The 12,806-nt window shown below is 40.8% G+C and overlaps 1 protein-coding gene across 14 annotated transcripts in view; it reads right to left on the bottom strand.

Annotated features, from left to right (window-relative positions):
* Window positions 1–7,745: 7,745 nt before the first annotated feature.
* Window positions 7,746–12,806, bottom strand: part of HECW1 (HECT, C2 and WW domain containing E3 ubiquitin protein ligase 1) — a 257,827-nt gene continuing 252,766 nt past the window's right edge. For all 14 annotated transcript variants that reach the window (XM_027451321.3, XM_038174370.2, XM_027451333.3 and 11 more), the window contains one exon: window positions 7,746–8,224. In XM_027451321.3, coding sequence (XP_027307122.2) covers window positions 8,113–8,224 — 112 coding nt within the window. In that variant the 3' untranslated portion in view covers window positions 7,746–8,112. The remainder of the gene's footprint in view (window positions 8,225–12,806) is intronic.

Raw genomic sequence — 12,806 nt, 5'->3', positions numbered from 1 at the left:
CGGCAATAAGAAGTCTCATTTTTGCTCCTAGTATTTGATTTCATCATTTTCCAGGAGAGATGAATAGCCTTGCACTAGGAAGATCTTAGAATAACCTTTCCAAATACTTTCACAGGTTCATATTTTGCAGAAATTTCCATTTGAATATGAGCTTTATATAAGTTATAATAACGTTCATTTACCAGTTGGAAAACGCATCATACTGGTCCCTCAACATATTGGGTGCTCCTCAGCTCACTTTCACTGCTTCTCTGCAGTGCCAAGTCAGTCCCGGAGACTAATTCATCTTTCACAAATAAGGTAGGCTTCATATTTTACAAAATCCAGGATGCAACACTGCTTATTTTATATCTGTGCCCAGAGCATAAAGATAAACTCTCTCAGTTTGTACATTAGAAGAGCTAAAATATGTATTTGAAACACAGTTATGATGTTTGAAAGCCGTGCTGTGTGCTCTGTGTACCGTGGTACTAGGGGTGAAATTCTAAGGTCCCAGTTCTGTTAATCAATGCTTGAATCATTAAAGCTGTTAACTTACAGGCCAAAAGCAGGGAACTTTATATTCAATTGCCAATTATGCCAAAGCTGTCAGTAAATGCATTATCCTTGCAAACTGAGAGTATAATTTTACACAGTAATCTGTATTACTAATTCCAGTAATTCCTAAAAACTCACTTGCAGATTTAATACTGAGAAATACCTTGGAGGTACCAGAGTCAGATCACAGCTCCTAACGAAGATCCTAAGCAGATTCCAGTGCTGCCCTAGCCACATTCCTGAAAATCTGTTATCTAAATATGATGGCTCCATGAGGCATACAGCTACATATACTGCTTTGTCTACAGGCTGAGGCATATTAAGTGCTGCAAACAGAAAAATATGAGCATGAGCAATTTATTTTTGCATGCTATTTTAATTCTGGAAAAGCAGCGTTAGGAAATCTCGCCTAACAATAGTTCTTCAACTACTGGCTGTTGAAACTGACTGAATAGACTTTTCAGCATCACACTACAGAGCATTTACACCATTTTCCATTACAACTGATTGATTTTGTAACTGGGAAAGAAAATAACCCAAACAGTCTTTTATTTTCATACTGAAAATTTTTAAAGTTAAAGGTATGTCCCTGCAGCATATTACTTTTCACAGAAGAAAACACGAGGCACCTCAGTATTGCTCTTGTTTATCACTGACACAGAAAACTGATGCACTCAGCGACATGTTTTTCTTATATCATGGAAATTTATTACATGGAATCCGACATTCAGGCAGCAATTCCAGAAAAAACATTGTTAGGTGCGGGTTTTGTGTTCCCTGGTGCTTTCTGTTCTACTTGGCCTGGAAGAGCTAGGGTGGCTCTGTGGGGAGGAGCTTCAGCTACAGTAGGCTTATGGCAGGATAAATCTGCTTTGCACCAAAGCCTAATATAAATAAGAATTGGGGCTCCTGTTTCAGACAGAATAATATTTTTATTTATTTATTTATTTATTTATTTATTGTCCAGCACTTAATTCCAAGAGGGTAGGAACTAAATAAACAGAACCACACACTTCATTTTGATATCCCCATGAAAGGTATTTTCAGGCAGAATCAATTTTGAGGGCTACCAGAATTAAATTAAAGCAATAATAAGACAGAGTGTAGCTTTGCAGCCCAAGAAGGATTTATGATTAGAGGAGACGCAGCGGATCCTTTGCGGCTTTGTTCTCCATTGTTCTCCAGAAATGACAGCTATTGTCCAATCTGTCCTCTTATACAGGAATGAATGTCAGGCTACAAGCTGATTTATTGTCTACTTTAGCAAAAAAAAAAAAAAAAAAATATGATTTTGGTACCACAGAGCGGGAAGGGACTATTTTTGATTTGTAACATCCTAGAGGCTTATGGAGTTTTGTTGGCATGCCAGAAGGGCATCTGCTGTAGGTATGGAGGCTTCAGGTGGACTCAACTGTGTCATTTAACAAAAATTCAGTAACATGTATCATAAAACGGGTTCTCATAAGAGACATAGTTCCAGACACGTAAGAGGACCACTGTTGAAGAAACCGACACCTCTGGAGTACCCTAATGATCAGTAGTAGCTCATCATGTGACTGCTTTTTAGTAGATGTTGCTTTTCTCTTCCTTTATTTGTGAAAAATTGAGAGAAATGTAGCTTAGTATTTTAAGTACCTTCTCCCCCCGTTCCCTCCTCACACGCCTGCAAGAACACACAGTCGGGTCTTCAGTAAGGGCTGTCTTCAATATGACGTGCTTACCATTTTCACTGGAGTGTCTTCTGCTGGTGTTTATTTTTTCCTTGTAAAACAGTTGCTCACGTTTGATACTGATGAAACAGTTGCTCGTATTTAAACTGCTTTCCCGCAGTTCTTTTTCTACCAGTATCCCTCATGAGGCGCCGTTTATGTGAGAAAACAGGTATGGTCAGCAAGGTGTCTGCTGACTGGATATCTGAGGTGTGCTAATCTGTCCTGGAATGTGCTAATGAAACATGCCTGAGATATTACAGTGACGAGTAGTAAGGAGATGGGTGTGACATCCTGAGAATGCCAGAGCATCTGCTACTTACTTGCTGTCAACACTTAATGCAGACCTAGCATATGCTATTAGGAAATCACCTTTGCACTTGCATTTCATACCTGCAATGCAGTAATTAGACTCTGGAAGTGAGGTATGTACCTCTTTGTCCCTGTTTGCCCAGAGGTTTTCCGTAACGAGGAATAAGCTCACATGCTTTCAAGGCAGAGCTGGTCTTAGGGTAGTCTAGGAGAGCACATGGGTTATGCACGCGTACATGGAGAACCTCAAGTTTTAGACATGTACCTAGGAAATTGAACAAAAACAATGGAAAGGTCTAAACGCAATGGTTGGAAAGGGTAAGATCCTGCCCTGGCAGAGGAAGAGCAACTCTGTAAGTCAGTGGACTTCAACCAGTGCCAGTATCCCCCCACTCCAGTGAAATGCATCCTCTACGAAAGAAATTATTTGCAATAGACAGTCCACACAGTGCCATAACAAAGTGATTTTATTGACATTCCTCTATAGTGATATGGTTGAATAGAAAGCACAGCCTGAATATCATGTGACATTTTTCTGTCAATATAAGCAAAGTCAGTCCAATAATGAGGACCATTCCTGCCATTGACTTGGTGTAGTCTTTAACAAAAACATAACAGACATTTCTGTTAGAGAAATTGGAAGCTGCAGGGAATTTGGCTAATGGTACAATATTTACTATACCTAGTATCTACCATCTACAGGCACCTGTTTTGCTACTAGAACAAAGGAACTACATGACTCACTAGAGAGAAAGTAACAAACCAATCTGTTGGACCTTGTGATAACTGGAAAACCTATCCCAGATTTAGTATATTGCAGACAGTATTTTTTTTTTAAATAACAAACACTGAGGTACAGCAAGTATTATAATAAAAAAGCACCGCATTTATTGTAGAAAGATCTGTTGGTCTGCGTTTGACTGAAAGTGTTCAATCTTGACTGGGAAGCCCTACTAATACTACTGTGGAGACAGGGCAAATAATTTTTATTTCAACAGAAATGAAACATATCTCCAGTCAAATTCATACTGCTGGAATTCAACAGACTACCACAAGATTAATAGCAAAGGATGAGGTTAGCTCCTTCACTGTGCGTAGGTATTTCAGTTTATTTCCTAATTGGTTTCCAAATTCAGTATCTGACTGTTTTGAGCTAGAGGTATGTCAGCTCCCTGTTGCAGTGAGACTAGGACAACAAAACACAAAACCAACTTCCTCCCCGTGGTTGTCCCTCAGACTAGAACACAAACTCAAACCTTAGCTACAGTTAATCGAAAGGTTCATGGGCACTTGAGCAAACTGGGTGAAAAATGTCCTCTGTGTCAGACCTGTACAAAACTCCTGATTTCTCTGTTAGATGGAGCTTGGATCACTTCTTGCCTTGTCATAGCCACGGATCTCCCTAGAACATAAAAGGCAAGTTCTGAATACGCACAGCCACACGATCGAAACCGAGTGCTCATATCACGCACTGCAGACCCAAGTGATGTTTGTAAGGTTTAGACCTGGCGCAGTCAACAGGAAGGTATGGATGTGTTTGTACTGGATCAAATCCTGCATAGCACGTGTTCTTGAACAGTCAGTGTGACTTCTTCAAGGTGGAAGACCTAAAAATACCCATTTTCATTCTCTTATCTTCAGCTTACTGTTCATATAGCATCAGGATTTAATCAACAGCAACATTCCTTTTGTTCCCTCTACCATGAATACCATCACAACAATCACTTCAAGAAAAATAACGGCCCCCTGAAGCCAAACGTACAAATTACCAATATTAATTGCTCCAATCAAAGACTGTGATTCAGGAAAGCTGTCAGATTGCCTATTCCCTTTTAAAATCGACTGATGTTGGTGTCATATCTTTATCTAGCCAACTCTGTGTGTAAATGTAACGGAGGTGAAGGAGACGAGCAGATTGCTTTGAATGCTCATTGCTCACATATTTCACCGCAAGTCTGCCGTATGGAAAATGTTAAAGTCTTTCCTGGGAGAAAACAATGAAAACAGAAATTCTGTCATTAACAGTCCACGTGTTACATATGCAAATACAGACCTGGAGAGAGCACAAATACGAGTCAACGTTTGGATTGAAAGGTGAACAAGGAAGGCTATATGCCTTGCATATGCAGTAGTAGCAACAAAGTCAATTAATTACCTAATGGGCAGGTTAAAGAACAGGGCAGGGGAGGCGGGTTCCTCCCGGCGCCTGTTAGCATCGTTCTCTCTCTCGCTGACTCCAACATTGCAGTGCCACCTGTGTGCACAGCTTCCCCTTCATTCCAGGCTGGGGCCGGATTCAGCCCCCGGTGTGAGCACAATGGATGGAAGAATGCACAGTGAGGTGGCGAGCCGCATATCCTGGGAGTGATGTCAGTGCTTGAACACTTACCGGGGCAGGGAGTTTGGGAAGAGAGGGATAGAACCGGGATGGTACAACACGAGAAAGGCAGGGAGTAGCATGGCATTTTCTTCCTCTTTATGAAATAACTGGCTGTCTTCCTCTATTCCTGGTGTTAGATCCAAAATAACCTGCAAGGCCATCTCTGTGATCTTGTTACTTTAATGTTATCTGACTCCTACAAAAAGAACCTTTAAAAAGTATGCCTAGCTTGTATGCTTGAAAGAAAGCTTTGGGCCAAGGATTTTGATGGGAAGTAGCTGGCTATGCTGTATGTTTCCTAGGGCAAGAATGGACAAGCTGCTCGAGATGGCATTTGCCAGATGTGGCGATGCATGCCACCCCATCTGGCTCTCGGTGTGTGGTGAGTGCCAGAGCATGTCATGAAGAAGAATTTCAGGAGAAAGCCTTCGTTCTTTCAGTCAGTGGGTTTTGATGCCGTCTCTGAAATACAAATATCTTTTACTAAGCTACAAAAAATAGTTTCACTTCTTCTTAACAAAATAGAGTTTTTAAATACTTTAAAAATTTAACTATACAGCACTGTAAAGATTGGATTTTTTTTTTTTAATTTTTATTTTTATTTTTTTATATTTTTACTGCTTTTAGCTGTGTTAATGAGACGGCTCTTGATCCACTGTTTTCTTTGGCCAAACAAGGACCAACCACTTGGATACTTCTCTGTCTGTTCTTCTAGGGTTGGAAGACATCCAACACTTGACATAGTGCAGATACCTTTGTAACATTACCATTACCGGGAATAAAGCAGGAACCATACACCAGTCACTGGTGTATGGGGGTCTGGTGGTGAAGAGGCAGAAATTATGTACACTAGAAGATTTGGTTTGGTCTCTCATGGTCTGACTCACACTGATGTAGCTCATGTACTCATGACAGATGTTCTCAGAAAAAAAGATTTCTGTCTACTGTGCAGTAGGGCTGGCTGGACAAGTAGAATAGATGCCCGAGAGCTGGTTTGTGGAAACAACAAGCATCTTTTTTGGTGTCTGGTATAATGAAACTGGCCTGTAGTCAAGGCCTCTGTACACAACTCTAATACGAGTACTCAGTATGAATAGCAACACATACTATAAAATAGGTCCTCGGTAAAAGTCATACGATTAATTGCTATAAAAGTGGCTGAAATGTTACAGAAATAGAATGAATAGGCCAATTTAGATATCCCAGATATTCTATATATCATTAATAAAAGCTACTGCATCTGCTTAAACACATATTTTTGGGGGTCCATCACTTTCAGATAGCTACTGAACTAAGAATCAAAGCAGGAGAATGATCTAAAATGCAGGATGAAGTTTTTCAAGTACAATGAGTTTCTGTATAGCCACCATAAAAAAAAAAAAGAAAAAAAAAAAAAAAAAAGGACTGGGGTCCTTTGGAGCTAAAACTTCTGGGAATAAGACGTCAGACATTGAACTGATCTCCTGATTTACAGTTTTCTGAATCACAGCTAACACACAACAGCAACAACCCCCAAGGAGGTGCGGTATTTCATGTGAGCTGCTAGACAGTATGATATTACCTTCTCACTTACCTTCACTCACCCTTTACATGTCTCTCACTTCCTATTTCATGGATCCTTTAATGTGTTTGGCATCAGAAGGAAAGATACTTCTCACTTCCTTTTCCCAGTTAAGACAAACACTTTCAATCTGAGATTAGTCTTGGAAAACAAGGGCAGCAAAGATTAATAAGTAGAACACAATCAGAGCAGTGAGGCTGACTGCAATAACCACAGCAAACACCGTCCAAAGACAAGCCTACTGCTGTTACTGCTGTTTTCCTTTTGTTCCCTGGTTTCAGAGTTGGAATGCGAAGTACATCAAATTGAAGAGGGTTGTGCCTGAAGTGATACGAGATCCATCTTAAGTTTAGTGGTACCTAACATGGCTGGAGGGCCTCTGGGCTTACACTAGGAGAAGTACAAGAAATTTTTCACAGTATGAGAGTTACAGTCCCCTTCATCCCTGACAAGCACCCCCATTCACTGCAGCTTCTCATTCCATAGACCCTAGACTAAAACCTTCTGTCTACAGCCACTCTTGAGGTTATGGAGATTTGCACTGAACAATAAAAGAAAAATGACACAACCGAGAACCGCCACCAGCAACCATAGATTAGCCCAGTCTGACAGAAAATAAATGGCTTCTGACACAGGGGATGGGATTGTCTAGACTTCTTGTTTGGAAAGGAGCATTTTAAACATCAGAAAACAAAGATCTGTTAAACAGAATCCACGGGTATTCGTAAGATTAGAACATTCTTCTTATTTCCCCTTTGCCTTGTCATATACAATACTAAGGTAAGGGAGCCTTGTCTTTATGCTACATAATAAGAGATCCTTCTTTAGAGTGCACAGCCTTGTGCTTCTTGTGTGGTAAACATAACAATAGAGATGCCCCTCCCAATATCTCTGAAGCGCAAGTTCTCTCCAGTACTGGCAAGGAACAATCGCAACAATCGCTGTTATGCTTTGCATTGCATTACAGGTTTTTTGTTTTTGTTTTTGTTTAGTTTTTGAAGGTCTTATCTGCACCATGTATCTGGGCCAGTTCCAGCTGATGCAACTGATGTGGATCATGAGTTCGTATATAAAAAATTCAGTTTTGTTCATAGGTGTCTCTCAGATGGACAATATGTACAGGGAAAACAAGGATGGATGAAGATGTATTTGACCAGCTCCTAGTACTGGATTCAACTGTTAAGAAGTAAGATGGGCTGTGGATTGATTTAGTAGATGTGGGCATATAAAAGCTTGGAATGCTTGATGAGTTTTTTTTTTTATTTTTTAATCAACGTAGGTGGAAGTAAACATTTATTAACATTTGGTCAAGTGTAGTGTAACTTGCATTTGTATTTTCATTGTTATTAATGGAGGTATGTAGAGATATACAGAAACCTTGAGACAGTTGTTTTTCTATTGCATACAGACTAGCAGTCCATTGGAAACAGGATGAAAGCATGAAGGTTAGATCTTAGAGGGTGGCAGTTCTTCATGCACAGCTTTTGTCAATCTTGATTTTTTTTTTTTGTTTTGTTTTCAAAAATAAAAAAATGGGAAACCAAGATCAAATGATGTTGGAGAGGAAAGGTGACATCAACAGCCAGAGAAACACCAGAAGTGCCTGAACCCCCTCATTCAAGTCCAAAGGTGCTAGTTTCTTCAACAGCTGTCAACAGCTTTTCATACAGCATAGAATATGAGGGGTAAGGTGGAAGATCCAAACGGTTGAAACACGTGTGTGCCCTGCAAAAGGAAAATATGCTACATGTTAAGTTCATTCTAAATACATACTTGAGGAAACAAGATTTGAGAAAACAAGTTCCTACTGAGACTCAAGACATTCAAGTTCACTCAAGAGAGATCAAAGAAGTTCTAATATTAAAGTAAAACTCTTTAATTTCCCTAAAGTCTGCGGTACTGAAATACATGTGCACATACGCATGGATATTTCAAAAAGAAGATACAAGCAAACTATTAACATAACATCATTCCCTGCTACCCCTGCATTAGATGGTGCAGCGATCTGCAGGGATCTTCATGGAGGAAAATGCTGGAGGTCACTGAGGAGCAGGGATTAGGCCCTGACAGTGAGAAAACTCTACCATAATTTTGGTTGCCTTGAATTTCTCCCCAGCTACCCCCAAAAAAATGCAACTCAGCTGTACATCCAACATGAGCAGCTAGTAAGTTTTGCGCTAGCCAACAGGCATAATATGATGGATGATACTGACAGAATGTGCTTATAATGAGGCAGGGCTGACTGGTAAAAGGCCATTCAGCTAACTGAAGAAGAAAGGTTGCTAAAAAATGTTCCCCTAAGTCAGCTGCTGGCCATCTGCTGTAAGCCTGGCCTTTAAATGTTATTTATTTGCAGTAGCCAAGGCAAAAGCAAAATATTTTGTGCAGAGCAAGCTGCCAACATGATGACCCTCTCTTCTCCCAGTTCTGTCGTTATATTTACCCCCAGTTGGCAGCACCTTCAAAAGAAGCCGTGGAATGGGCCCCATGCGTGCCTCCACCTTGCTGCAGCTTTACTGGTAGCAGCAATTAGACCCAGATGCAGGCTGCAGTTCACCATGTGAGGTGCTATACAAATGTGAGGCAAAGAAACTGTCCCTGCCCCAACAGTTCATCCATTTCCACTGACAGAAAAATGCAGAGCTCATTCATCAAACAGGAAGGGCATACTTTCATTAAAATTGCTGCATTTTTTTCAGTCTGCCTTGAGTTTTACATGATGCTGGAAATCATTCTGTTCCCTCTGGCTCCCTCTGATAAATTTGAATTGACAAAACCCCGCGTATGGAAACGTAGCGTTGGTGTCTAATAACATCTAAGCTTCTGGTCCTTAGTATTTTTAGAAGCAGTGAAGTTGTTTTACTGCTAGCTTTTCTATCTCATACCCTGGTACAATGTCATTTCTTCCACAGTGAAGCAAAAAGCTACACTGGAGAAACTATGTGCAACCCTGCTAGTCATCTCTTAGGCCACCCACAAAGTGGGAAAAACGATGCTGGTAGATGGGCTGGCCTGAGACTTGCAGATTCAGAGGGAGAGTTTTATCAGGCACTGATGGTGAATCATTAAAAACAATCGGGCAACTGAAATAGCCAGAGGCACGTAATCTTCACCGCATCACACAACTTCAATTAGGAGAGCTTTTACCATCATTTTTTTTTTTCCCTTCTGAATGAAGATTTGTTAGCTGGTTGTTCCCAGAGAGAGTGTACAATAAAGACAGAATTTGCACAAATGAGCTGGGAACACGCAAGAGCTAGCAAAAACTGAACATTAATAAAGACATTATTTAATATAGTCCTTGAAATTAAACGTGGTAGATCATGTGTATTATCCACGAGCGCTGTTTATTTATCTCAGCAATCTTTGGCAGCCTAAGTTGTTTCTACAATTCATTGCCAATACGTATCAACCACTGGGAGTTAATTAACTGAAGGCTTCTTGCAGTCCACTCAGGACATGTTTACCGTGGGTAGGAGAGCGCCATTCAGAGCATTGGCCTTGAGGTGCTTGGCTGCCTGGCTCCCGAATTGGAAGCCATACAGTCACAATTGCTCAGGATGGCAGACTGTGCTGATGCCCATTCCCTACGCCTGAAGTGGTGTCTCTGCGTGATACGTGGTACCTAGCTGAATGAGACCAAACCATCTCAGGTGTTGTTGTCCTGCACCTTACTATGTGCTGCAGACATATCCACAGCCACTGACTCTGATGTGTACTTTTCTTGTAGGCATTCATCTCGACTGATCCATCTCATTTCATATCACTTAAGGAAGCCTTGAAATGCTGTTGACTTTTAGTCATTGACCTCGTCAAACTCAGAAAAAAATCCATTCCTTCTCCTGTGACAGGGTTTACTGAAGTGGGCTCTTCTACAGCAGGGCTCAAGGAACTTACTGTGGAAAGAAACTATTACAAAGACAGGAAGAAAACGCTACTGTGTCTAGAAGAAATACTAAAGCATTTTGCCAAGCAACACACTTGTATTCCCCAGTTCAACTTTATACAAAAAAATCCGTTCATTCCAAAAAGCCCCATCAAATCAAGAAAGAAAATTTATTTTCAGGAGTACTATGCAGGTTAGGTTTACACTTTACCTATTTAAGGTTCAAGACACAATATATTGCTGGCTAAAGGACAAAACCTGAGTTCAAAATCTTTTCTATGAAACTAACATAGATCCACTGCAACTCCAATGATACCAGTGAAGCCCGCTCAATCTTACAAGATAATTATGTGCAAAATTATCTGGAATGTACTCTGTAATGGGCCTAACTGGTTCTTTGCTGCAAAGGCAAGAGATGGTGTCTACTTCCTTAACTGAACAACATATTCTGCCTTAGCTGAAATAAAAGAGGGGGCTGATCAGGACCACTTCTGTTCCTTCTCTCCTCAGCATTACTGTGCATAGCCTTTGCCTCTTGCAACTGAAAGCTGAAACCTTTATTTTCCGAACAGGACTGAAGACAAATGGCTCGGTCTCTATTCCATTATATCACATGCTGTGTGATACTGCAGGGGCGATGAAGAGGAAAGGGCATTTTCCACAATATTCAGTGTTGTGCCTTGTCCTCCAAGGGGACAAGTTCTTCTTGGATGGTGTTGATTTCCTACTACTGATCCCAGTGGCAGTGACTACAGTAAGCATAATTCAGGGGACACTTGCTGTTTTCTAGCACTGGGCTTGCAACACATATCTCGGGGTGAAAACATTACATCAGCAATGCAAGAAACAGTCACTGCAATGAGAGAAGTCTTTCTTCCCTTAATTAAGCCCCCATCCATGTAAGCCTGCTGACATTTGAGAGGGTGTTCATGGAGTGAGAGGTCTGGAATAAGAGTTAGATTGGTGAGAGCTTTTATGGAAAGGATTCTGGCTTCTCTAGAAAAAATGCAAGATCGTCATGCAAACCAATTCTGACCCCCATATGCCCTCATCCTCCAGTAAGTAAAGCAGTAAATGGATCACTTAGAATTTTGTTCTTCCTGGCAGTCTGTCTTTATTGCTCAACGCAGTTTAGGTGGTCTGATCTTTAATCTCTCTCACTGTTCACAGTGCTATGCTATTTCTTTCTGTTTAAGAATTCTCTCTAAAAATCACTTGTATATTTTTTAAGCTTTCTACATTTTTCTGTTGTTACTTCCTTTAACCCACAAGATGACAAGAGTGCACAGGCAGTAAGAGTGCACAGAACTCCCTCCTATCTTATTTATAGCTTGAGCCTACCAACTAAAGTCTGCAAGACATGCATGGCGAGTGACATGACCATGTCTGTCAGGCAGAAACCAGGCATTTCTCCCTTTTCACCTTGCTTTCTTTAGTTGACCCTGCAAACCCCTCTTTGATCAACCTCAGGACCCACAGGTATCGTCTGTTACTCCTTTTGTCTGTAAGAAAGAACACATATGCTGTCTGAGAACCACTGCTCAATAGACAGACGTCGACTTGTAGATGGTATTTCTTTTGTGTGTGAGAAAAAAGAGGAAAGAGAAGAAGAATGGGAGATAAGGAAGATAGAAGACAGCAAAACACACACATTCAGTCCACTGGGAAAGGAGGAACAAAGGAGAACAAAGTTCTTTGTAGTCACACACAATCTTTTTTTAATTGCTACATGGGATTCTGGGGTGATTAAATAGTTGATTATCTAATGGAGAGGGACAGAACTGTCTTACAAAAGATCAGATCTTTACTAGCACTAGTAACCTTTATCATACATAACCCGCAGACAGTAAGCTGGTAATACCACCCGGCTGAATGAAAATCTCTTTTGATGAAAGGGTAGTTGCAACTTGGCAGTGATGGGGAAAGTGGCCTCATTGCGTCAAATGTGATTATATAAATCACTGGGATACATTCTGAGGTCCCTGCTTAATTGACACACAAACAGAAATAACCTTGGAGCTTACATGAGCTTTGGCCAGGTGGGGAGCACAACCAGAAGATGGGGCAGTGGTATTTGTAGGCTGAACACTTTGCAGGCTGAGATTTTAAGAAGAGGAAGCTGTTGCCTCCAACAGCTACATGTATAGTAGAAAGCACTGCTGATTCTTTGCATAGGTGTGTTTCGGTCAGGAGTTCTGCTACCACAATATCAGATGAAGCTATGTTGTTCCTACTTGAAAGCCACTGTCTATTCAGTAAGGTTGTGGAGGGAACAAATGAAAGACTTTGCAAAACCACTGCTAAAACTGGTTCAGTGTTGAATATCTACATAACCCAGGAAGAAAAGGCTTCCTGCTTCAGAAGAGGGTGTAGCTGGAAGAATTCTCCATTCATCCCTACTCAATCCACAGAGAGCAGAAA

Source organism: Anas platyrhynchos, chromosome 2 (genome assembly GCF_047663525.1).
Source record: "Anas platyrhynchos isolate ZD024472 breed Pekin duck chromosome 2, IASCAAS_PekinDuck_T2T, whole genome shotgun sequence".
NCBI classification, from domain to species: Eukaryota; Metazoa; Chordata; class Aves; order Anseriformes; family Anatidae; genus Anas; species Anas platyrhynchos.
This window is presented reverse-complemented; position numbering and strand designations above follow the sequence as displayed.